This window comes from Ostrinia nubilalis, chromosome 15 (assembly GCF_963855985.1).
Source record: "Ostrinia nubilalis chromosome 15, ilOstNubi1.1, whole genome shotgun sequence".
NCBI lineage: Eukaryota > Metazoa > Arthropoda > Insecta > Lepidoptera > Crambidae > Ostrinia > Ostrinia nubilalis.
In genome coordinates, this window is record NC_087102.1 from 784,842 (window position 1) to 811,886 (window position 27,045).

Here is a 27,045-nt window from a genome sequence, read left to right on the forward strand (position 1 = left end):
AAAGAGATCTTTGTCTTAAATTTATGCTCCTGCATCTTTCCCCATTGTAATGTTATGAATTTCATTTTGCAATAAAAATACCATAGTTATGACTCGATTGTCGTAATGAACGAACTTTGTAAACCTTGCAGGTTTGTACGGAACCCTCGGTGCGCGAGTCCGACTCGCACTTGGCCGGTTTTAAAAAAAAAAAAACTGCACCTAAAAAACTAACATAGAGGTGGTATGGAAAACTTCATGGTAGTTTTTATTATACGTAGAATAAATTTATCTCTACCTATTACTTTTTTTACTGAATAATAACCTATTTGTCTAATTCATAAGTAAACCTAGAATGTAATAATGTAGAAGCATTTATACGATTATTGTTATGTTCGCAAATTGCGGAGCGTATCGAAGCCGGTAATTGATCCGCGGTCGCTTGCTCTTGCGCACGATGACAACTATCTGCTGGTTGTGGACAGAACTAACTTGTTCTGGGTTATTATTATACGAAGGCTTATTAGTGTGTTGGTAATCTAATAGCGATACATGCATCTTAGTGGCTACAATTAATGTAATAATAGTTGCGGGTTTCGTAGAAAATTTATGCAATTTTTGTAGCACCTACCCATAATAACTACATAGAAGCCACACAGTTCGGATTGATGTGCTGTCATAATGTGCTCAAAATAGGGAATTTCACCATATTTAGGGACGTTTTTCGACCAAAATTTTATCCGAGAGTAACTCCTGGTATAACTGGCACATTGACAGTTTCGGTATGGGAAATATGTCAAAATGTCGAAAACTGTCGATTTGTTTTGAGATTAATATTTACTCTTGTTTGGTCGAATCCACCCTTAAGGGTATTTAGAGCTAACTAGAATGAACAATTAATGCTTTACGTATAAATGAAGTATTCGTAAAACCTTTGCAACTTTAAGCATGTTCAAAGTTGGGGTTTTAATCCAAAAATAGCGTAAATTAAAATAATATCCTTTTTTAAGTACATTCATTTTGAAGGACCTGCAACTTGCAGAGCTCGTTTGTCATAAATACCTGCTAAAATTAAATTAATAGCAGTTATCACATGTTTTGATCTACCTTGAGCATCGAGTTGATCTTGTAGCTCCATATTTAATATTCCTTTATCTATAGTGTCGCCCCTAGCTCCCAGCGGGCGGCGCGATTCCACACGAGTGGCGCACGTTAATTACCATAGTCACATCACCAATAATTAAATAGCAGGCCGACGACTTCATCGGCGTCGCTGGAAATGACTCCGATTACCGATAATTATTTGGGGCGCTGTATAACTTAAAGGAATGAATATTCATCGTACTAGTTAAACAATCTTGGACGTACATCTCAGTGTTATCTTCTGTCGGCGAGTAAGGTAATAACTGGTGTCAGACTTTATGCACCATGGCCGATATTTTAAGATACACTGAAACTTGCAAAGCTCTGAGGATCGCAATGGATCTTTTAAAAAAGTGTTTAGTTTTTTTTGGGAAACAAATTGATGTGCAATTTTCTAAATAATTTCTCTTTCTGAATAATTTCCTGTGTAATAAATAGGTTACTACAATAAAATTATTAGTTCACGTTTTCCCTTTTAATTAAATTAATGCCTGAATGATGCGACCACGCCGCTGGCCACCGCCCATTGATGTTCTATTGTTTGGAATTTGCGCACGCGAATGTTGAATTTTCATTGAATTTCTGACAACTTTCTCTTCTTTCTCATAATAGAAAAACATCGAATACTTTTGACCAGGGGAGTCGCGAGTGGTTACAGCTAGAGGTCGGAATCACCCACTCCCCACAAATACGAAATAGCCGTAATTTCCCCATTTTGTCTGTCAATGCGCGTGCGCTGGTCTTAACGAGATCACGTTTTAGCTATTTTATAATGTCATATCATTTACTTTGAACCTTGTTTGCTCCGTCCATCGTATTCATTTACACGTTTTTACTGTAATACATGGAATAAGTATGGTATATCTAACTTAATTATAATTTATTATATCTCCTTAGCTTATCTTGAAATTGAAATTGTTTAATGCTAGAGTTTATTGGACGCCTTACATAAGTTAAAATATTATTATAACCTTCCCATATTATTGATTTATTCATAAAAAGAAACACAAACACATCATCATCATATTAAATAGATTGACAATGACATTTTATTCTTTGACTCCATAAAAAAAGCAATTCCTGAAGCTAATAAAATGATGAAAAAGCAATTCCTGAAATTAGTGTACAAAAATATACAGCGCGTGTACGTTTTAAATAAAAAGTGTGCTTTTTGTTTGGGTAAAAAAAGATAAAAAAATTTAGATGTTGTGGGTAATAAAACTTCAAATCAGTATCGCTACGATCGTCACGTCTTTCATCGTCACCAGTCACGACATGCTAGTGCTTTTTCAGCGAGCTTTTTACCTATCTCAGTCAGTTTGTCGACCTGAAAACTAGATTTTGGGTTTGCATTTCTGGGATCTAAGGAAATGTAGAGAAATTCAAAAAGGTTCTAGTTTCAAAGGCATTTTAACACAGAAACTACAAGTAATGGGATCATAGGAGGGTTTGTTTTTGTACTATAGTTATACTTGTTGGTATTGGGTTGGATTGGTTTCAGTGATTTAAAGTTTTAGTCTGTGTACGGAATCCTCTCATATTATTGTGTGGTCAACATCGTAATATTATCTATTATTTCTATATAAGAATCTTTTGTCCAGGAAGTCAGAACAATAGCCTTTTACCTCACCACTAGAAATGCAATAGCGCAGTTATGACGGCTCGATAAAATATTACTCTAGTACTGCCGAAGCGTGCGCATCGGACTTTTGAATTATTGGAATGATCTATTGTTTCGGGCTTGGATTCAAACTTGCTACGAAGGCTGAGGCTTCACTGACCATAATAATAAATATCTTAGAGAAAAAAATTACCTGTACACGAATCAAGCAATCAAATATGCAAATCTATGAACATGAATGGTGCATATGACAGAACGAGTTCAAAACTGGATTCAATCCAAGCATAGGGTTTGAAGCTATTGATTCGTTGAATTCAATATTTAGACCAATTGGTCTGTCTGTACCTGTAATTACAGGGCAGAATCTCTAACAGAGATTCGAGCGTTGTTTTTGTTATACTACTTGATCATATTTATTATCATCATTGTAGCGGACAGCCGCTCGGTCGTGCTGAAATAAGAAAATTCCTTCGTTTTATATAAAGGTGTATTTCTGCAATATATGCCCACAACGGCTATCAAAAACATATTCTTCAAAACTAGAAACAAAAGGTATCAAAAAGAGTAAAAAAAGTATAAAAACATAGACAATATCAAAAAGAGGTTGGTCCACCTATCGGTTCCCATAAATCGTTTTCAACTCATTGAGTGAGATGGAAATAATTTTGAAGCCGTAACGACTGTATCAGGTTTATTTTCTATCAAGTCTGCACTTTAAAGTATAAGCTTGATATCACTTTACTGCTTGATTATAGGCCAGTTAATCCATTCCGAGCTTGTCTATTTGCGACTGAAGCGCATACATTATCTCTTGCACGGCCGTTAGAGATAGAGTGATTTAGCGCTCAGTAGCGGCGAGAAAACCGCAGAGTAAAGGTACGTTCACATGGTGCGTGCAAAGACTTCGCGTAGACCGACCAGGTATATGAAGGAATAAGTAACTCTAATGCTCTTTAGATACAGTACGATGTATGTGAAAAAGGCCATGCATTGTTTTATTGAAATGCATTTCTTTTTTTTTCTAGCTTGCCTGTATTTCTCTCATAAGGATTCCTCATACTTACGTTTGCATTTAGCATGCATTTCTGGATTAATCCCTAGTTCATAACATTCCCGGTATCGTTCCCTAATATTTCTGATCAATACAAACATTCGAGAACCTTGCCAATAATGTCTCGAATGGGATAGAGTTCCCGATCATGATACAACTTTGAGCACACTACATACCTATGTGAATATACCTTAACGCGGTGCGGTCGGTGTCGCCACAGTTTTTGTGGAATGCCTCTAATAGTGGTTATTACACTTTTTCCAGCTACTTGGCATTTTATTTATTAACTATAAGTGCCGTAAAACGTTTCGTGCGTTGCCAGACGGATTTATAGCGACGACTTTACGAACTGTTTATAAAATGAGTAAAAACTCACGGTAATTTACTGCGTTCAATAAATGCGATGTTGTAGCTAAACTATGTATTTCAACGATATTGGCCCTTGAAGTTTTTATGAATAATAAAATACATAAAGTGTTTTAAAGAATTTAGAAACAACAAAATATTTTTGAACATTTTCACTTTTACGCAAAATTACTTGATATATTAGGATTCATTTCCTGTGTATGTATTTAATCAGTTATGTAGAAACAAAATACTTTACGGCACCTAATCAAACTAAAAACCAATTGATTAACAACATTCCACCTTCAACAATAGAGTAACAACCAATCTATTGTATTACATTTCCATAAAAGTGCTAAATGGATTCAAAATCAAAGTAAACCGACCATGAACGAGTCATTGTGCGTCGTTTTATCTCGAACATCGCGTTGCGCAACGCTCGTGTTTGTACAAGCAAGGTGCACATTGTGGCCGACACGATTGGCCCTCGTCCGAAATGCCAACCTCTTTATAAAATTACAAATCAACTTTTTGTCCATCAAGGAGCTTTCGCTCGTCATCGGCGTTGCATCTATTAATCATACCTGTCTTTTTCAGATGTATCGGCGCGGCGAGCGCGGGAAAGAGACGGAGGATGTAAAGCTGCGCGCGCGCTGAGCGGTGGCGCCGCCACGCGTCAGTCCGGGCGAAACTGCCGAAGGCTTTGGATGTGTCCGTGTTTTCACGTTCCGATTCTCTTTTTGAATTTCGAGTTTTTTTTTTTTGTGAATAAGTGTATTGGAATTTGTCTTTTGGAGATAAATATTAGAAACTAGTGATGTGGATTCAGTGTTGTGCAAAACGATGAGCGGACAATGAGAGTGAGTGTAACGTTTTCAAACATATCTGATGGATGAAGTGCATTGTTTGGAGTGAGTACACCGAGGTGTCGTGTTGTGTTGTTTGTGTATCAACATCGATCTAATTGGATTTTATTCAAGGTAAGAAACTTTCGATACTATCGCTATTTATCTTTTTTGTGTTTATTTGTTGGCCGTAAATACAAAAATATTATCATATATTATATTGTGTTTAGTTCAGCAGATAAAATCTTTAATTCAAAGAAAAAGAGTACGTTATTAAGAAAATGATCTTTTATACGTGTTTAAGTTAAGTACTCTATAAATATCCAATACAATAAACTGCTTAATTTATTCAATGCTTGCAAATCAAAAAATCATCTCTTGGCATCACCATGTATAGTTTTAAAAATGATCATTTGAAAATTTTATCCGTCCTAGATTAAATAATGGAATCATTAAAATTATCAGAACTTTTACTAGTACAATACTGAGTTACCATAACATTGCATTCGGTAATGCATTATGTTCCTACCTATCATTAATATTGTCTTGAAGTGTGGAACACTGTTCGCATCATTGGCTTATCCTACAAAAGACATCAACGCGCGCTTACTGTTCATACATTTTTAATGATTGGATACAATAATGATATTTCAATCATTAGTGTTGCCAGCATGAAAAATTAGGAGCTTTCAACCTGACAACACCGCAGATCCCAATGAAATAATAGAATTAAGTTTATAGTTCTTGAATGGTGTTTGTTTTTTTAGTAAAACCCAATTTCCTTGCAAATAATTTTATTTGCAAATCTTTATTATATCTTGCTTATCTATTGTAAAAAGATCTTTAACATTTTCTACGATACACTCCAGTTGTTTTATTGTACTCCCACGCATTGATCTAATCTACACAACTCTACACTCAAATTGCGACGCGACTTAGAACTGTTCTTACAAGACACGTATATTTATATACCTCAAATCCATACAAACGTAAGTGCCACTTGTGGTCTAAACTGAATAAATATTTCTGATTTTGATTTTTGATTTTGAAACATAGGCCTAATTTTATCATGCTTTGGTGGGAAGTATTTTACCATAAGATTCTTTTATATTGTAGGTAAGCTGTAACGTGTTATGAGCTATTAATAAATCAGTCGGATCACAAAAACCTCGGGGCGAATTGGCCATATATTTAACAGCCTCACTTATTAACCACACTGGGTCGTTTTATGGGCACTCCGAGCTAAGGGCGAAGGGTTTTATTAAGCAACATGGTTGATAAGACGTAATACATTTTTGAAGTGAAGATTAAGAAACTAGTATCTTTGTTGTTAAAAATATGAGATAAATACAATATTTGTACGGTCACCTTATGCGGATTATGAAAATAAAATCGATATTTATTAATAAACTTTATTAGATGGCGGTAGTAACATTCCTCGCGATACAAAGTTGTCTTAAAGCTGTTTTTGTAACTTATAGATAAATAATAATAATATAACTTTTGGCATAATCCATTTGATTGTTATAAATATTTTTAAAACAAAACCAACATTCAAGGATCTATTTAAATGAAAAATTCCAAAGCGCGGGCGTTCACCCGATCCAGTTTTTGTGTCCCACGCTGCATAGCTCGATCAGATCAGCCAGCTATAACTACGTTCAGGGCTTACCTCGTCGTAACGCTGTCGGACTATGATGTAGTCATTTATTTTTAAAACCCTTTATAAGTAACGTCAATAACCGTAACTTCCGTAAAAGTAACTTATGAAATTGAACACCCGACACTTAGTTTTTATAACCTTTTTGGCTGTTCTCACACAAGCTCCTGTCAGGAGTTTAGTAAATCAGGCGCAAAATGTCTGCCTTGATGTATCCTGGTATATTTTTAAATGTATTACACCTTACATTACTTAGGATTAGACATATTTTTGTACCTAGTTTTCGAAATAGCTCTTATTGAAAAAATATTTACTCATATTTATATGCACAGCCTAAAAGATTGAAATACATAAACAACTCTCTAACTAAAACACCGCAATGCTATTGAAGTAATTGTCTAGCTCCAATTGCAACTGCATCAGTAACACAAACTTTAAAAGTAACATAGTTTTTTGTCAGATTGAACCTGAGTTGGATATTATAAAATATGTAAGCACTATTTGATAGTCCAAACAAATAAAGAGACTGACTTTGACATAATTTTTTTACTCAGAATGTTGATAGAAACAATATTACATGTAATACCAGTAAGAGGCATATGGGACAAACTTGCCCCACCTGAAGATGCCGGTGGGGAACCAGTTGTTGGTGGTCTCGGTGGTGTGGAAGGGGTTGGGCAGCAGCTTCGGCAGCTCCTCCTTGCCGTACATCGTCAGCTCGATCACCACCCGGAACGAGAAGAAGAACCGGAACTCGAGGAACGCCTTCGACTTGTAATACACGAAGCACTCCATTCTGTCAACATACATTTCATGAGTAAATTTATCGTTGGAAGTGGTAGAACAAAAATGAAGCGGTTTTTTTATGCGTAACAAGGCAGGTATTTGACCACAATCGCACCTGGTGTTAAATAGGATGCATCTAGTATAATACAATACATAGTTTAATACAATACAATGCCTTGTAAGTGCCTATTCACTCTTGCCTTGAAAAAGCCCGGATTATAGTCTTCGGGAAAGACAGTAGCTGGCAGCGAATTCCAGTCCCTAGCTGTTCGCATTACAAAATATGATGAAATCAGAGGATCTATTCAATTCGGGGCCCTACTTGCGTGCATTGGGGCCCTGCATGCCCGGCGCGAGCCCCACGACGTCTCTATGGCAGTGGTGCTCCAGCCAGACGGCCGCGTTGGAGCGGGACACGGCCTCCAGCGCCACAGACGCGCAGTAAAAGCCCGCGATCTGTCACTGTCGACCGCAACAATAACAACGGGGCCCTACTTGCGTGCGTCGGGGCCCTGCATGCCCGGCGCGAGCCCCACGACGTCTCTGTGGCAGTGGTGCTCCAGCCAGACGGCCGCGTTGGAGCGGGACACGGCCTCCAGCGACACAGATGCGCAGTAGAAGCCTGCAACCTGTCACTGTCAGCCGCAACAATAACGACGGGGCCCTACTTGCGTGCGTCGGGGCCCTGCATGCCCGGCGCGAGCCCCACGACGTCTCTGTGGCAGTGGTGCTCCAGCCAGACGGCCGCGTTGGAGCGGGACACGGCCTCCAGCGCCACAGACGCGCAGTAGAAGCCCGCGATCTGTGTCACTGTCAACTGCAAAAAAAAACAACTTGATGAGAGTTTACCCAAACAAAATACATTGAGTTATAATGTACTACGTACGTAGTACATTATACCTACGTAGTAATATTACTTCAATGCCGAAATAGAAGTATGTTGAAACACAAAAGTTCATTCGATAAACCCGTTCGAGCTCTTTTAGGAAAGAAATACACACAAAAGAGACGGCACCATTTGTGTAATGTACTCGTATAATAGGCTAGTTTCCTAAAAAAAATTTTTTAGTCCGTCATGTAATCATGTTTAATATCAAAAAATATTGGACACATTATATATATTTTATTTGTCAATCTAACAAATAATTACATAGTTATGGTGCGTTGAAGTTCCGCACGACGTCACAACGTGCGGCACTTTTATGCACGCATTGACGTCACGGGCCTCTTCTTATGAACTTTGGCGCGCTTTATCTCTTTAAATTTTCATTAGTTTGAAAAAGTGAAAAATGCGTGTAGAGTATTTTTTGATAAGTTAACTGACGGACTAATTAAAACTCTTGCTTTTTGACCCAGGAAACATCCCTATTATTACTTTCTAGATTAAACCAAAGCATACGAGTAATCCTTACAAAGTAGAATCCTTGAGCAAAGTTCTTATTGACGAGGACTTCCGAGCTGTCCTTGAACAGGACTCCGCCGCGGTCCTTGCGCTCGCACTGGCCCTGGTCCTTAGGGATCTTGGTTTCACCTGGAACCATTCACTTTATTACAGGAATACACTCTTCTGTTGTTCTGTTGAAGAACAAATTATGTATAATAACGCCCTATTGGAAAGCGAGACGCCAACGAAGCTAGCAATTCAATAGTAATATTTCTTACACTGCTTCTAATTGTTTGTGATAAAAAAGAGATAAAAAGAGATAAAAGATCATTTATTCACCGAGACAAGGTAATACAACAAGGTAGATGTTACAATAGTTTAGTACAGTTCAGCTTATCTCACCAGCAAGCTAGTGTGTGATTATGTGTGTGTGCTGATTATTAGTTAGTTTTAAAATGGGAACAGCTGTAGAAAGCATCATGATTTATGAACAATAGAGTTAAATCTTTCAAATATTATTTATTAAACTAGAGTAGTTTGTTTCCAATTATTTTTACCTAAATATTGGAAAGTGAGTCAAATTAATTTTGAAAGCTGCAAACAGATAAATCAGATTCATAGTAAAATGCATTGAATATACCAACATCAGGACTCCACAACCCGACTGATCACCGTGGGCATTTGGCTCGGAAATTGGAGATAGCCTTACTTTTGAAGTGGATACCAAAATGACCTGACAATGATGAATGAAAGGCAATAACTGACCTTTGTACATGATGAGTTTGATCGGAGAGAGTCTTCTGAAGTACAGCTTGTGCTCCTCCTCGTCGCCCATGTCGAGGTCGGAGAAGGAGACCAGGGCGTCGATCCAGTCCATGTAGTCGTGGATGTGGATGAACCGCGCGGGCGCGCCGCAGCCCGGCCCGCGGACGCCGAAGCCAACCTGTGACGAATATACAGAGTAGAATAGTCGTCTACTCTATTGATGGTTTTGTATAGTCAAGAAATCCCCCGGGACAAATTTGACCCTCACTGGTTGGGTGTTTATTGGCGTTCAAACTGTAGATTCTGGCTACACAAGAGTTGCAGCATTGGTAAAGAGAGGTGGGAATAGTCCCGTAATAGCCATTAAATACGCAACTAGTGAAGCCAATGTTTGTCAAAGAAAAGTTATAAGTACTGGCGTTTGACCCGCTAAGAAATTAAAGGGAAGAAAATGGGAGGAGTGCGAAGTAAGGATTCATCTACGTTTCATGAGGATAACAGATGATATACAAAGGTAAACCTTTAAGAAAATGATATGTCATGAACAGTAAGCATTTACAATGTGAATCTAAAGAAGAAATAAAAAATAAACAATTTTGGACATTTGGGCAGTAAGTATCATTCGCAAAATCGCATAAGTGAGAGACTGGGAAACCCATCAGCAATCAGCTTCTAAACGCTATGAAGTGTGCTGCGGGTGAAGTGAATGAAATAACGGAGAAAAATTGCCGTGGTCCGTGGGGAGAAAAGTTCTCGAGTGGCGACCACGAGCTGGAAGACGTAGCGTGGGCCCCCTACTAAGTGGACCGACGATCTGTTGAAGGTCACTATAAGAACCTAGACGCGGGCAGCGCAGGACCGATCATTATGGAAATCCTTGTGCGAGGCCTTTGTCCAGCAGTGGACGTCATTTGGCTGAAACCATTGAGGTCTCCGGGTGAAGATAGCTTCCACCTTCGGTCTGATCATCTCTCTCTATCAGGTTAACCAAGAGCCTCTTCGTTATAGATGATAAAATAAAGTGCACTGACTAGTTTCCAGTAGCCCCAGCCCTGGCGCGTGACGAGCGCGGAACCACCGTCCCACACGCACGGCGTCGTCAGCTGGTCCACCACCGCGCAGATCGGGTTGATGGGCCGCATCTTCTTGTACGTCAGCTAGAAGAAAAAATTGGCACTAAATAGCAGATTACGGACAATACAATAAGCAAAAGCAAGAAAGCACATACGTTTACATAGTGATTACACGTGATATGTAGCTGTATTTTTACTAAATAAGTAGTATTCTATGTACTGTAACTGTACCTTCTATTAATAAATAAATAGCAATTGCTTGGTAGGAAACTATTTTTTACTTGTTAGGCCGTATACAGAAAGAAAGCTGGAAACTTAAAAGTTTATAAACTTATAACTGTATACGGCCTTACGTGTGATCTTGAAAAAGAGTAGTCTGATGTCTACATACCAACGGTAACTCTCACCTTAGCTTTATAATAGAACTCTTCACAGTCTTTGTCTTCTACGAAACTCATTTTGTATGCTTCTTTGAATACTTCGCCTTTTACTAAAAGATGAATAGCAGAATAAAGTTATGAGAAAATATTTATTGATTTATAAGTTTTGTAAGTTATCAATAGCTGAATAGTTTCATCACACGTATTATGAGCCAAAATACAAACCATCCGTCATTTTGATGGCGTACAAATCTGATAAGCTGCCGGCCCCTGTCACCGTCATGCATATTGGAAGAATGGGACCTAAAACAAAAAGTAATAAGCATAGAAACGACTCTACGTCTACCTATTGGTGATCTACTTAAAGGAGTGGACCCTTTCATGCTTTATGTCACGCCTTATTGTCACACTTTGTTATTGATTGAAAAGAAATACCTATTTAAATAGTAGAATCAACCTTTTCGCATTTTTATATCTTTCAATTAATAAGCGGAGCATTCAAGTCATAATATACAGGGTGTCCCAAAAACAATGGATAACCCTGTAACCATCGATAGGCCTCGCCATGGTCTCCCTAACATCCAATTTTGACCCCAGTAAAAATATCACCGTTTTCAAGATTTTCAAGATTTTGTGCATTTTTAGAAAATTGCCACCTACGATTACTTTTTCTCATGCCATTTCTACAAATGAGGATACTTTTCAATCTAGTTTTTTTCCTTATCACAAGGGATAGTTGGGCTATCAAAAGAAAAGATTAAAGTTCAACAAACTAGTTTAAAAGTATGAAAATTTTAAGAAATTGCAGAGAAGAAGGAAAAATTAATTCATTGTCTTGCACTTTTGATCAGCCGTCGTGTAAAAAAAAATGTAGGAAGACCATCGTGCCCATTACCTTAAAAACTTCCTTGGTTAATTGAGATTCTAAAAAGGTATCACAAGCTTATGTATTCTGTATTATTTTTATCTTATGGCTACTTGAATAGCAACTAGTATGAAAACTGCAAAAATGAGTTTTTCTCGTAATAGTTAAACTAGGACTGCATAGTGGCATTAAATACAAATGGATAATTTTTAGCGTAGGAATTTTAATAAAGCAACATTTTGTCATCATCATCATCATCATTTCAGCCATAGGACGTCCACTGCTGAACATAGGCCTGTACCCCAATGATTTTCATAATGACCGCTTGGTAGCGGCCTGCATCCAGCACCTTCCTGCTTACCTTTATGAGGTCGTCGGTCCACTTTGTAGGTGGACGTCCTACGATGCGCTTTCCGGTACGTAGCCTCCACTTTAACCCTGCTGCCTCAGTTCAACCTACTGTGCCCTGCCCATTGCCACTTCAGCTTGCTGATCCGTCGAGCTATGTCAGCGACTTTAGTTCGTTTACAGATCTCCTAAATTCTGATACGGTTTCATGAAGAAACCCGAGCATAGCCCCTTCCATAGCACACTGTCCAAAAAATCCACGTTTCCGAGCTGTGTATTATCACGGGTATCTGATTCTGTCTATAGGCACATTTATAAGGTTTAAAACAAAAATTAAGTAATCACAAAAACGCAGAACGGACGGCCAATGGGGCAACAGGGTTCAAGTGGAGGCTACGTACCGGAATGCGCATCTTAGGACGTCTACCTACAAAGTGGACCGACGACCTCATAAAGGTAAGCAGGAAGGTGCTGGATGCAGGCCGCTACCAAGCGGTCATTATGAAAATCATTGGGGTACAGGCCTATGTTCAGCAGTGGACGTCCTATGGCTGAAATGATGATGATGATGATGATAAAATGTTGCTTTATTAAAATTCCTACGCTAAAAATTATCCATTTGTATTTAATGCCACTATGCAGTCCTAGTTTAACTATTACGAGAAAAACTCATTTTTGCAGTTTTCATACTAGTTGCTATTCAAGTAGCCATAAGATAAAAATAATACAGAATACATAAGCTTGTGATACCTTTTTAGAATCTCAATTAACCAAGGAAGTTTTTAAGGTAATGGGCACGATGGTCTTCCTACATTTTTTTTTACACGACGGCTGATCAAAAGTGCAAGACAATGAATTAATTTTTCCTTCTTCTCTGCAATTTCTTAAAATTTTCATACTTTTAAACTAGTTTGTTGAACTTTAATCTTTTCCTTTAATAGCCCAACTATCCCTTGTGATAAGGAAAAAAACTAGATTGAAAAGTATCCTCATTTGTAGAAATGGCATGAGAAAAAGTAATCGCAGGTGGCAATTTTCTAAAAATGCACAAAAACTTAAAAATCTTGAAAACGGTGATATTTTTACTAGGGTCAAAATTGAACGTTAGCGAGACCATGGCGAGGCCTATCGATGGTTACAGGGTTATCCATTGTTTTTGGGACACCCTGTATGTGTATATGTCATAGTCATAGTATAATGCTGCTTACTGCCTGCCTCGCTGTACCCGATCTGGCCGTAGTTGTGGAGCTCCACCAGCGCGATGGAGGCCAGTGTGGAGCCCTCCACGAACTCAGGATGCAGGGTGTAGTCCTTGACGTCCACGGTGTACTTCACGTCTTTGCTGTGCCACGCCACGAACTGGGTGGTATTCCTACGAGAGGTTTAGATTTAAGGAGATTGTGATATGTGATTTGCGCCCGTATTCACAAACATTACTATGTGGTCTCACAGTCACAGTGCGCGTGGACGCACAGGGTGACACACGAACCAATCACAGAGCTCTCTATTCAACTGTGCGTTCGATTTGCTGCTTCACGTAAGCATTGTTTGTGAATAGGGGCGTGAGAGTGGCATCAAAGATGATAATGAAAAATTCTGTAAAAGAGCGTTTTAAAAGCCTACTTGCCAATTTTGAATTTGAATCTGTTTCGAGAGTCTGTAATTTGATCCCGTTGTTCACCGAACTATTATGGTGGAACCTACTCCTACCCAAAATTACTCGTATGCATTAATACAATTTAGCTTAGCTGGAGAAGCTAGGTACCACATCTTCAGATGATTCACTTTTTATCAAAAGGAAAGTTAACAAAATGCAAGTCATACGCTAAAGTTTCTGGGTGGATGCGGGCCATGTCCTCAGCTGATGCGATGACGTATTCGGGGTGAATGAGGATCCCTGACGTCACCGCGAAGCGACTGCGCCCGCCCATATCTGAAAAGTCATGTGGAATTTAGGTTTGCTTATTATGAAGCTGGTGCTTGAGGAACTGTATTATAAAAATAATATGGTTTTATTCTATCAAGCACACAGCATAATGATTGAATATTGTATCATAAAGTGAAATACACCTACAAAAACACAAAGAGAAATCTATTTCAATTAGACCGCCGGCTAATGTTTGTTCGTAACTCGAAGTGAGGCGATTCTCCCATACTTTTTGTATGGTCATTAGAGCAGTCGTTAGCGGGGGGCCCAGACAAATCGGGGCGAACGAACTAACTCATACAAAGCACTTTGTTCTAACGCGTATTTTGGTAATTAAAAGCTATTGTTGTAGCGCCGTCGACGAGTAATTAGCCAGATATTGACCTCTTCTTTTGAATGAAAATGTTTGTACTGATTTGCCACGTTAATGTTTGACTTTTTTTGCTGTTTTGAATTTTTTCGCTAAAAGATTGATAATAATTGTCTGGTCGAAAATGCTTATAGTGGTGGTTCTCAAAGGGTTTCACAGAAGGTTATTTGTCTGGCAGAGAATTTTTATAGTGGTGGTTCTCAAAGGGTCTCACAGAAAGTGATTTGTCTGGCAGAGAATGCTTATAGTAGTGGTTCTCAAGGGTCTCACAGAAGGTGATAATAGTTGTCTGGTAGATAATGCTTATAGTGGTGGTTCTCAAGGGTCTCACAGAAGGTGATAATAGTTGTCTGGTAGAGAATGCTTATAGTGGTGGTTCTCAAAGGGTCTCACAGAAGGTGTGCTGTATGATGCCCATCCAGGGGAAGCGGCCGATGTCGTCGGTGGCGCCATCCGGTATGCTCTGCTCGGGGTCCGGCGCACAGCGCATGCGGTCCCATAGCAGCATCGACGAAGTCTCTGAAAGAAATTAGTATTACCCCACCTTTCCCTCGTTTTTCTATTTGAAAAGGGCACGCTAGTAAGGGTTTCACAGCGTCAGGATCTCATACTATAATGTCCTGATTGGAACTGAGCAGGTGCCTTTACGGCACATATTTTACACGTGTTGCATAAATTACACGTGAAAAAAAACAATGTTAGAGATTAGATTTGTATTTTTTTTTTCAATAATAGATTAATGTAGGTAGTTAACGATCACTGATCGAGTTGAACACACCTTTCGAAATAATAACTATAAGCATGAAAATAAACTTTTGAACTCCCATACTTTTTGCACGTAACTCATATCACTACTTGAAACACCGGTGTCTACTTCAACACTTCTAATCGCAGACTGGTAAAACCTACACCCAGTGGTGCGCAATTTTGAACTAATTATTTATCAACACGGCAATTGTGCATATTTACGGATGTGTGTCTGATATAGAGCGAATAAACAGTTTGTTTCCCACCAACCCGTAGCGGCACCACTGTGCAATGCGGCAAAACAATGTGGTGGGAATCAGAGCTGTGTTTACATTTTTAGGTTGGATTTTTACGTTTGCGCGAGACGAGTCAGTCAAGAAACATTTAATTTAGTGAAGCAACACCATTGAAAGAAAGAAAGATACATTTATTACAATGGACATCACACAAATACAGGCAATTACATAGACATGACAGTGGCACATAATAATGGAAGAAGAAAAAATAAAAACAAGAGTAAACTGAGCAGTGCCACCCATTCACCAACAAGATGCCCACTGCAACGGGACCCAACTCAGCATATGCCGTGGCCCACGGTGACGAAGGCCACGGCGCTGGTTTTCAGTGTGCCCCATGCATTGGACTACATGGACGTGACTTGAGGAATCTTTTTTACAGACCTCTTGTGATATTTGTATTGTTGTCACTGCTAAACAATCTTCGTTTCGAAAAAAGAGATTTTAATAACTCAAAAAAAAATGTGTCATCATCATCATCAACAGCCCTTTACAGTTCACTGCTGGACTATGAGCCTCCTCCACTATAGTGGAGGGTTTTGCCATAATCCCCACGCTTGGCAGGCGGGTTGGAGATCGCAGTTTAAAAGATTTTTGTTTTTCAGAGAGCTTTGCTGCCCGTTCTCTGTTTGATGTGTAGTCCCTAAGTCGCCTCTTACGACACCCGTGGGAAGAGTAGGGGTTGGTGACAAAATAATGTATTCTAATCTGCCGTCACCACACGGCTTATAAAATAAATGTGTAACTATTGCAAAATATACCTTAGATTTTAAATCACCTTATAAACATACATACAAACATACAAAAGCTTCTTATTACTTCGAAAAATAAATCAAGCTCAGCGTCGTCAAACCTCAAACGCAAATTGTCCGTAAAGCTCAGATGACGCTTTCGGAAGCTTTCTGCTTGTTCAAGGCACTTACGCCAGCTGCTGCGCCCACTCTCGCCAAAACAAACATAGAGGCCGGCGTACAGTCGGCTTCGAAACTTATTAAGTCCATATTCATACCAACTCTACCATATAGAGATTAGAGGACCACATCTATGTTTGGACGCAAAATATGAACAGCAAGTTTTACGTACTTCTATCGTATCAATTAGAGAAATTACTCTTAATAAATGAGTTATTTTTGGATGTAAGCAAAAGTTTAGAAATGTACGGAGATGACGTTAGCCACGAGTCATCGCATCGCATGCTAAATTAAAATAACCTTCTCAAATTAATTTATGATAGTAAATATTGAGTACACCTTTTACGTTTTGGCACCTGACTTGAAAGAGTAACGAACTATCAAGTCCTCTTTCTACAGTCGAAATTAACTCAAGGCTAATATGATATGATATCTATAGTCTGCAAAAAATATAGTCGAGTGTACCAAACCCATATTGAGTACCCGTTAGATGCTTTAACCCCATTTTACACTTTATACCCCACTCTTAAAAGCTATTTTACATCGTTATACATTTCAATGAGCTCTGTTTAAGGCTTTCAAATGACTCGAACAAAAGCTTCGCAATGAAATCTAGAGAAACTCGATCTTTGGAGACTTCCGTATTGAATCCGTGCTTTAGTTTAAGTACGTATTTAAATTACTTAAGCGAAACACCTTCATTTTGCCCAATAGGAATTTGTATTATTACATTATGAGTGTGATTTATTTAAATAATCCATATCCTCCCTCCAGTCTTTGGAAATGCTATGCCAACTTTGATAACACAGATTTGCTCTGAGATTTTCATTCATGCGCACAAAAACTTAACTAACATTATTATGATATTACTTATTTGTATTGATATGTTCCCTGATAAATAAGAAGTTAACAGACTACGAGTACAGTAAAGATTTTCTCAAGTGTTTGTGATGTGTCTTTTACCACAATTTACTATTAAGTTATTCTTTTACTGTGAAATGCGCGTGTGTATACGTTTCAGCCAAATGACGTCCACTGCTGGACAAAGGCCTCCTCCAAGGTTTTCCACAATGCACGGTCCTGCGCTGCCCGCATCCAGGCTCTTCCCGCGACCTTTACGAGATCGTCAGTCCACCTAGTAGTAGGCCTGCCCACGCTACGTCTTCCAGCCCGTGGTCGCCACTCGAAAACTTTTCTGCCCCAACGGCCATCGTCTCTACGAGCTGCCGAAATGCGCGTGTGTATGTCAATCTGAAATAAAATGAAAAATTTGTTCTAAATATAGATGCGATAGCTTTATATGGTACTCTATTTCTAAAAGCTTAATCAAAACCTTCATCCTACGGGTAGACAAACAATAAATCGGAGTTGATATGACCACCCGCCGTCCAACATCCATTGCATTTCACCTCTCTCTGCAGTTCGCAGAACAATACCTTTTGTGCGTCTCTGCTATAGCCGTCCTGTCCCCACAGAGCCATAGTTCCCTCTCCCCTAAAGGGAACCGCTTGAAAGCTCGTGCCATATAAAATAAGCGGTACTTTGAGCTTTTAATAAACGCTTTTACGCCTTTGCGCTTTGTTCTTATTGTGAGTTATTTTATGAGAGAAATGACGGGCTTATTTATGTGTTGAACAACAAGCATTACAACTGTGGTGTCAGAGTTTCCATGGAATGGAATCCACCATTTCTCTAGACTAATATCTGGATAACGGTGTCGTTTCGTTTATTCTCTAATCTTGTACCTACTGGAAATGTAGCCTTATTTTTAGCCGTTTGTAGCCTTATTCACATGTGAAATGAAAAAGCCACATTAGATGTTAATTGTTAGTTTAAGTTCTTTTACCAATTTTTAAAACTAACAACGCGATAACCCTTTTAATGCATATTAATACTATATCTTAAAGTAGAATCAATAAGTCAGAAGTTTCAACAGGTAAAAAGCCTAATTCTTACCTACATCGATGTTGATTAAACTTGTAAAACATTTAACATAAGTATCCTCAATTACAAACACCCACTGCGGAGAGACTCAGCATTTGCATCAATTAGCTATGTATCAAAGCCCGTCGGAATTTCAGCTAGCCATTTATTATTTAGATACGCGATTGCTTAAAATATGTTTTAGACATGGTAATTTTTACTAACGGATTTATGGATAGAGGTTGAGTCAATTTGTCATTGGTAATGGAAAGCGATATGATAGTGTACGGTTGAGCCAATGAAGAGAGATGGCACGTGTGGTTGTTAAGATATTAAATATTGACATATTGACCTTTAAGTGGCATTTTGCGACTAGACGCAAACGGTTCAAACTTTCTCTACGTACTGAAGAACGAAGTTGTTTTATAAAACTCAACTGCTTATGAAGTTGTTTAATTATTATACGGAATGAGTTATTAGTTAAAAGTCATCTTATATGGCACCTTGATTTCTAGAGTCGAATTTTACCGTGTGAAACTCTCCATTGCAAATCGGCCAAAACATACATCTTGGTTTTTCGAGGCATAGCGAATTGAGTGAGCAAACTGAAGCCACATTTTCAAGTTGAGGAATCAATTAAAATTTATGTTTTGCCGTAGAACTTAATAGCATCATCACAAATCATACAGTTTAACATGCTAACTTTTTCAAAATCTTTAATCTATTCAGTAAAAGAAAAGAAAAATAATTATACAGGGTGTTTGGCGCATCGTGTGCCAAAATGATTTGGCGGATAGAATGGGTCATTTCCTATATTTTCAGCCCCCATAACACGTTCCATGCCAGGCGGCTACTTTTAAATTAATTTTTTTAGTAATTTCACCAAAATACCCAAATCGCATCATTTAATTTCGATTTAAAAAAAAACTACTAGGCGTAGCCTCAAAGTAAATATTTTGTTTTGACGTGCATTGATGTAGGGTTGCATCAAATCTAAATTTACTGGCAAATATAATCTAGTTTTTTTTAAATTCAGCTTTAAAGTTTTCCGAAAAGTTAAAAATGGACTGAACATTTAAGTTTACATGGCTATAAATTTTTTTTTTAAAAGAGATAGCGATCTTCGGATTTTATCAAAACTTCTGTAGTCTATCCCCATTCAAACGGTATACTAATCTTGTTTAAATAATAACAACAACTTCACAAATTCCTTAAATTAGTGCATTGACTCTACTCGGACTGATTTGCGAAATTTGTGTTTATAGCCCCTTTTTGTGTGAATAGCACGTTAAACACCTAACAGGTAAAAAATATTTATCTTATGCAATGTAACAACCTTTTTCCTATCGTTTTTCAATGTGGATTTCTTGAAATTATAGACGATAATAATTATTTTGATCGTTTATTAATTATTACAAATTTTGTTCAAAATGTCCGCCTCGGCAACGTATAGGTACACTCACGACATCTTCTTTTAATTTCGACTGTTGTCGTATGCAGCCACATTTCTCTTTTTATTACTACAAAGGCGTTTTCTATTCGTTGTTGTAGTTCTTCTATTGTTTGAATCCGTTACGTACACCAGTTCTTTAGTTTGTCCCCAGACGTAAAAATCTAACGGAGTTAGGTCTGGGGAACGTGCAGGCCACTGTATAGGGCCATCTCTTCCAATCCACGAATAGAAAACGCCTTTGTAGTAATAAAAAGAGAAATGTGGTTGCATACGACAACAGTCAAAATTAGTATACGTAGCCGAGGCGGTTATTTTGAACAAAATTTGTAATAATTAATAAACGATCAAAATAATAATTTTCGTCTTTAATTTCAAGAAATCCACATTGAAAAACGATAGGGAAAAGGTTTTTACATTGCATAAGATAAATAATTTTTACCTGTTAGGTGTTCTACGTACTATTCACATAAAAAGGGGCTATAAACACAAATTTCGCAAATCAGTCCGAGTAGAGTCAATGCACTAATTTAAGGAATTTGTGAAGTTGTTGTTATTATTTAAACAAGATTAGTATACCGTTTGAATGGGGATAGACTACAGAAGTTTTGATAAAATCAGAAGATCGCTCTCTCTTTTTAAAAAAAAATTATAGCCATGTAAACTTAAATGTTCAGTCCATTTTTAACTTTTCGGAAAACTTTAAAGCTGAATTTTAAAAAAACTAGATGATATTTGCCAGTAAATTTAGATTTGATGCAACCCTACATCAATGCACGTCAATACAAAATATTTACTTTGAGGCTACGCCTAGTAGTTTTTTTTTAAATCGAAATTAAATGATGCGATTTGGGTATTTTGGTGAAATTATTAAAAAAATTAATATAAAAGTAGCCGCCTGGCATGGAACGTGTTATGGGGGCTGAAAATATAGGAAATGGCCCCTTCTATACGCCAAATCATTTTGGCACACGATGCGCCAAACACCCTGTAGAATTTTCCAATCACGGAGAAGCCCAACAAATAAATTGTTCTAGTAATATCTACGTCATATTTCATCTGTAAGTACATACTAGCCAACATAAATACAAAGCTGAAGCCCAAAGCTCGACCGTGGTAAAGCAGAGGACAATTAACCTGCCCGACCTCCGTTGCCATAGCGACCGCGGAGCCACAAAGCACCGTATTTATGGCCTCCGCGGATAGCTACAAGTTTCAGTAGGCCCATTTTAATTGCATACCAAAACCGAATATTGAAGAATGTTGTGTTAGTTCACAGGGTCGATTCGTTGATCACAAACTGTAGTTTAGCTCTTTCTTCGTTGCTTGGAAGATATATCTCCAGCTACTCGTAGTTGTAAGTAATAAAATTGTGTATTTTCTGTGATATGCAAGTCATAAAGATCCGGCTTTGGCATCAGAAAAACTACAAAATCACCTGTATGAAATTGACGAATGGCTGGAAAAGTGGAGAATAAAGCCAAATGTTACTAAATCTCTACAAATAACGTTCACACTCCGCAAAGGAGACTGCCCAGCTGTAACGTTACGGGGGCAACAACTGCCTACAGAAAATTGTGTAAGATACCTGGGACTCCATCTAGACCGGAGATTAACCTGGGCAACCCATATAAAAACAAAGAGAAAAGAAGCAGATTTACAATTTAAGAAGTTCTACTGGCTGATTGGGAGACAATCATCCCTCAGTTTAAACAACAAAATGCTGGTCTATAAATGCATAATAAAGCCTATATGGACTTATGGGATTCAACTCTGGGGATCTGCCAGTAATTCCAACCTTGAAATCCTCCAAAGGTTTCAGAATAAAACACTGAGGGCAATCTCAAATTCACCATGGTTCGCTAGAAATGTAGAGATACACGAGTACTTGGAGATGCCGACAGTCAGGGAGGAGGTGAGCAAATACTGTACCAAATATAAGGAAAGGCTAAAACATCACACAAACCAACTTGCTAGAGAAATTGTGGAACAAACCCACAAGACCACCACAAGACTGAAAAGATGGCAAATATTACAGTTGGACCAAAGATGCTAGTGGCTTGGACTGAATATTGGAAGGCTGGACTAGATTGCTACGTGAATTAGTAAAAACCGAGGGAGAGAATTTACTGGAATACCCCTCCTCATGAACACAAACAAAAAAGCAAGACAAAACATCTGATTATGACCTAAGTCGATTGCAGATATAAAAAGGGGAAAAAAAAAAAAAAAAAAAATTTTCTGTGATATCAACAACTTTCTTTGTCATGCAATACTCGTAAAGTACTTATTATTATTCTGTGGTAATATTATTATGAGTTGCTCAACGGAAGAACTTTGTTGACTTCATAGCTCCTTCTTCGAAACCGCGAGCACTCTATTTGTTTTACAATTGGATCCGACGGCCAAGCAAACACAGCTTTTTACGGCGCCGCGTCGTATCAGAACGGGTAAAAAGCTACGACCGACTAGCGTGAAATTGAATGTGATGTGATATGACTCGAGCTGTAAGGCTTTTGTACAAGATCTCAAAACACAAAATGAATTAAGTGAAACGAATATAAAATGTTTAAAATGTTTTTATGTATTTATTTAGATGACAAAAGTATACTAAACAATAAAGTTATTAGTGGGTACTCTCCGAATATCGCAATTTTCTTTACATAATATTAGTCATATTATAGTTTACGAAAAAACTTAAGAAAACTAGCTGAGTTATAATGTGAAAAAAACGTTGAGAATTCTTGTTATTCTTTCTAGACAGAAATGTAGTCACGCGATGAGCCTTACTTACAATACTATTATTCTAAAACAGTTCTGACTAAACATACCTTATCAAATTAAAAAATGTTTTGACTAAGCCCGAAGGCGCCTTTAACCTGTTCGGCCTCGTCGACCTCAATTTGTTTTCGTGTACTAATTCGTCCGTCCATTAAGACGGGGCGCAGTCGGTTTGGATCTCCAGACAGCTTAAATTATTGCCGTTCCAACAAAAATGGTAGGTTGCAATTTGTGGTTTATAATGCAATAGCATTAACAGCGTATAAAATGACTGATATGTTTATGGCAAAATTGTAGAGATTACATTCTGTAGGCATTCATCTAATTTCTATTTGAATAGTGATCTTTCTTTGAATTCAGTTTCGCAGCTTCAGTTACTTTGAATTCAGTTTCAGTTTATTATTGTTACCACCTTTTGTACACAGTTTTGACAATAAAATTATGATTATGATTTAAACTAACAATTGGCAGCTTTTTCTACAATCGCAGGCCACAGCTTGTCATATGCTTCCTCCTTGTAACGCCAAATAGCTCGATCTATTCTCTTCTTGAAGCTGTCCGTCGAAGCTTTTGGGGACAACCTAATACTACGTTTGCCAAGATGTGGTCTACACTTTTATCTTTTTGTGCCCACTCAATGCCACCTTAGCCTGCTACATATTTGGTCTTCTGCCAATAACCTCGTTCCAAATTTTATCGTAAATGTACGGATATATCCGCATTTCCATTTTAAATTTAATTTTATTGCCTCGCGATTTCACTAATCCATAAAACTGAGTTACTTAAAATGAACTTCGAAATCTGGAATCATAAAAATGGCTCTGTATTTACCAAAAACTAAGCTTTTGTACACCGTTCGTGACTCCACACAATGATCGCGAGATGGCGCGCCGCGTGTTAACTCGCTTAGCGTGTATTTAGTGGGTTTATGATAATTCCTGGCCCACATAAACTTGGCCACGTTTCGGTTGAAATATTCATGAATGAGAGCTTTTACGAGTTTTCAATGAAAGTGGTTATAATATGAATTTGGAAATAGCTGGTAACAAGTTTTATGATGTTCCAGTATCTTGACAACAATTGTATTGTTAATCAATTAAGTACTGAAAGCGTGCCTCGGCATAAAGCTAATTGTTCTCTTACATAAAACAACTATCAATCACCATTTTATCAAAGCGCTTATTCTGCCATTCAAGGCATGGTTATTAATCATGAATCTTTTAATAGATGAATAAGAATAAAATCACAGGTAGGTAATTAGGGTTCAGTAAATTTTACAGTATATTCTATTAATCAACTATCGATGAGTGACCTCATGCACGTAGTGGAGGATGATCTAATGATATTAATAACCGCATGTTTCAAAATTACTTTTAAACTTTAACTTCATGCAATTCAGGTGATTTAAAGAAATACATTTTATAAAACAAACCAATAAGAATTGGGGTCTTAATCATAGTTAGAAGGTCCAACACGGACTTTTTAATTAATGACTAAACATAAAGACAAATGATACTTTTATATTAATAATGTTTGTGGTAAGACGTGGGCGAGGCCGTCCGAGAGTAACGGTATCGTCGCTCGAGATATTCGGTGCCGTGTATTATGTAATGTCATTGTGTTATTCAGATCAGAACTACAAAAGGAATGAAGACTTAAGTGATAAGAAATAGAAAGGAGTGTTTGGAATGCTATAAAAGGATGATGGGCACAAATGTATGGAAAGTGGTACCCGCTCCAATAGCCATAACCAATATATATTTTAAAAGGCCTTTAGATGTAGGAAAATGTCTGCTATGGGGCCAGTTCTAATTCACGTTTTGAAAGCAGTAATTCCACTAAGTATTATAATGAAAGTATAACACAATCATCCATGTATACGAGTATGTATTATGACTACAATCTATTAATATAACTAAAAGAAGCATTGAAAAGGAAAGGATTGTACCTACGATGAACTACCCAAGCTATTAGCCCTTTATTCGCTTTCATCATCATCATCATGATCATTTTAGCCATAGGACGTCCAGTTGAACATAGGCCTCCCCCAATGATTTCCACAATGGCCGGTTGGTGGCGGCCTGCATCCAGCGCCTTCCCGCTACCTTTATGAGGTCGTCGGTCCATCTTGTGGGTGGACTTATTGAGTCTTGTGGGTTTATTCGCTTTAGCAACCCATAATAAAATAAAACCCTTAAGAAGTAATACAACTTTAACCCCTTTATTAATAAAAGTTACACCCTAGTTGAACTCTAGCTTAAATTGTCATTTGGTATGGAAATGTCATTTTAATCCAAGGTTCTTCCTAGGTGTAACTTTTTATTAATATGGGGGTAGTACTTCTTTAAATAAAAATATTTATTTCACAATTATCCCCATCAATAATTATAGAGTTAAGGAAGGATGGTGGAGCAGTAAACCCTTCCTGCCTCGCATAAAGTACCATACGATGGACACGTATGATAATTCTTCTTCTTCTTCCTCGGTCCCTCACTGATGAGGATCGCGACCACAGATAGTGTTCCTCCACAGACTGCGGTCATAAGCTGTGTGGACCGCACGATGCAAACTCCCGCCCACCGTCTTCCTCACCGCGTCCGACCATCTCGTCGATGCCCTGCCCCGAGCGCGTCCCCCTTCATACTGTATGATACTTAGGTTACACAAAAAGTATCTTTATCTTCGAACGCAACCAGATCTGAGGCTGGTGGCCATAGTAAATGTTGTTCGTCTTGGTAAGACCTTTCAAATGTCACTACAAACATAACTATTGGAGCCGGGTACCATTCTGCAAAAAAGTATGTATATCTTCGTACACAACCAGATCTGAGGCTGGTGGTCATAGTAAAAGTTGTTCATCTTGGTAAGACCTTTCAAACGATACTAGACACATATCTATTGGAGCCGGGTACCATTTTGCCCATTGTCCTTTGGGAAAAATCTGGGGATTTTAGGGTTTTAATTATACAAATCCAAACAATCAAAGTACGTCATTTTCATCATACTAGACTCTATTTCAAATTATATACAGATTTATATTTACACATATCTGAATACCTACCTCATTTAGGATTAAAAATCACGACCTTTAACTTCCTAGGGAACTGTTTTGACCTCTGAGCTTCAGAGTCTATTAACATTTTCAAGTTTCTCTCTCGATTCTTTTATCCAAAACCAATTCGGAGATAAAAATAGCAAATGCAAATAATCATTAATAACTCCAATCAGCTTTACTAATGAAAAGCTAATTGGCAAACGAATTCCAAATATCGAAAACAAACTCGATTAAGTTATAAATATGTCCACGCGACATTTTATGGGTTAGATATGTATGACATAAATATTCATGTGTGTGACTAAACGACGGAATTATGTATGCACACGGTGCACGACGGTTAAAATCGTTCGCAAAAGTATTTGTTGTCGTAGCTAACTTCAACCGTAACAATTGGTCGGACTCGGTGTTTATTCATCAGATCGTTTATGGCCCGCTTTGGATTTTATGGCATTATTCCAGATTCCGGCAACATGGACAATAGGCAACAGGTCAAAATACTTACAACCATCAATAATATGAATTTCCTAAAAATATATTTTATTGTCTTCAATTAGATTAACGTAGGAGATGTCACACTGTCGTCGCAAGAGGACGTTATGTCATTCATTGCTAGAGATTGTAAATTATGGGAAAAATATTTGTAAGTAATTTTTAGTCTAAAACTTCTTATTGACACCATTTTCTTCACACACACAACTTTACTCCCAAAACAACTGGTAAGCATATAAATAAACATTAACTTATAAAATACAACGTTGTATAACACGAGTCTTTTAAATAATATTGCAATTCTTTAATAAAAAATCGAATAATAAATCTAGTCTAGACTGAATTGCTTTTCAAAAGGAAGTAGATGCTACTCTTCCAAGCTTAAAACATAAATATTTATATCAGCGCAGTATCGATTGATCAACTAACGGTAGTTAGCATATAAAATGCCACATAATTTGTTCGGAAACGACACTTTGGACATAAAGTTTTTATTTAACGACTCTCTCGTCAAAAACAATAGAATAAATTGACCGCCGCCCTAAAAACAGTGTTTGGATACATAAATGCAAATTGTATGAGATCGCGTTCCCATTATCAAATTCCGAACCGATGAATAATCGGGAATCGAGTACTTAGTTGGGCAAAATGTTGACACAATGTGAAACAATATAGGGTTGACAATGAATATAGGGTTTTTATAAATACCCGGAACCTGACAAATAAAGATATCTATAAGTAGAATACTCTTATTTCACAGCTGATTTGAAACAAACAATTTGAATTTGAATTTGATTTTTTTAAATGTTTACATTCAGAGTAAATGTACAACCTTTATGCTACGGTTC

The 27,045-nt window shown here is 37.7% G+C and overlaps 2 protein-coding genes across 2 annotated transcripts in view; one reads left to right on the plus strand and one right to left on the minus strand.

The window, feature by feature from the left end:
• LOC135078672 (probable 3-hydroxyacyl-CoA dehydrogenase B0272.3) overlaps positions 1–27,045 on the plus strand; it is a 152,514-nt gene that overhangs the window by 8,792 nt on the left and 116,677 nt on the right. The window lies entirely within an intron of this gene.
• Positions 6,211–15,050, minus strand: LOC135078582 (uncharacterized). Its single transcript, XM_063973111.1, has 12 exons — positions 14,936–15,050; positions 14,070–14,178; positions 13,454–13,617; positions 11,258–11,335; positions 11,060–11,142; positions 10,611–10,736; positions 9,580–9,757; positions 8,843–8,961; positions 8,103–8,247; positions 7,926–8,052; positions 7,264–7,440; positions 6,211–6,226 (listed from the first exon to the last, which is right to left on the minus strand). Exons 1-12 carry the CDS (start codon positions 15,048–15,050, stop codon positions 6,211–6,213), a joined length of 1,437 nt encoding a protein of 478 aa, XP_063829181.1.

Excerpts from the sequence above, each read along its gene's own strand:
- LOC135078582 (XM_063973111.1), bottom strand. The coding sequence starts at position 15,050 with ATGCTGCTATGGGACCGCATGCGCTGTGCGCCGGACCCCGAGCAGAGC. Across the intron at positions 8,962-9,579 it reads CAAACTCATCATGTACAAAG|GTGAAACCAAGATCCCTAAG; the intron begins GTCAGTTATTGC and ends GAATGGTTCCAG. Across the intron at positions 7,441-7,925 it reads CAGGGCCCCGACGCACGCAA|AATGGAGTGCTTCGTGTATT; the intron begins GTAGGGCCCCGT and ends GTATGTTGACAG.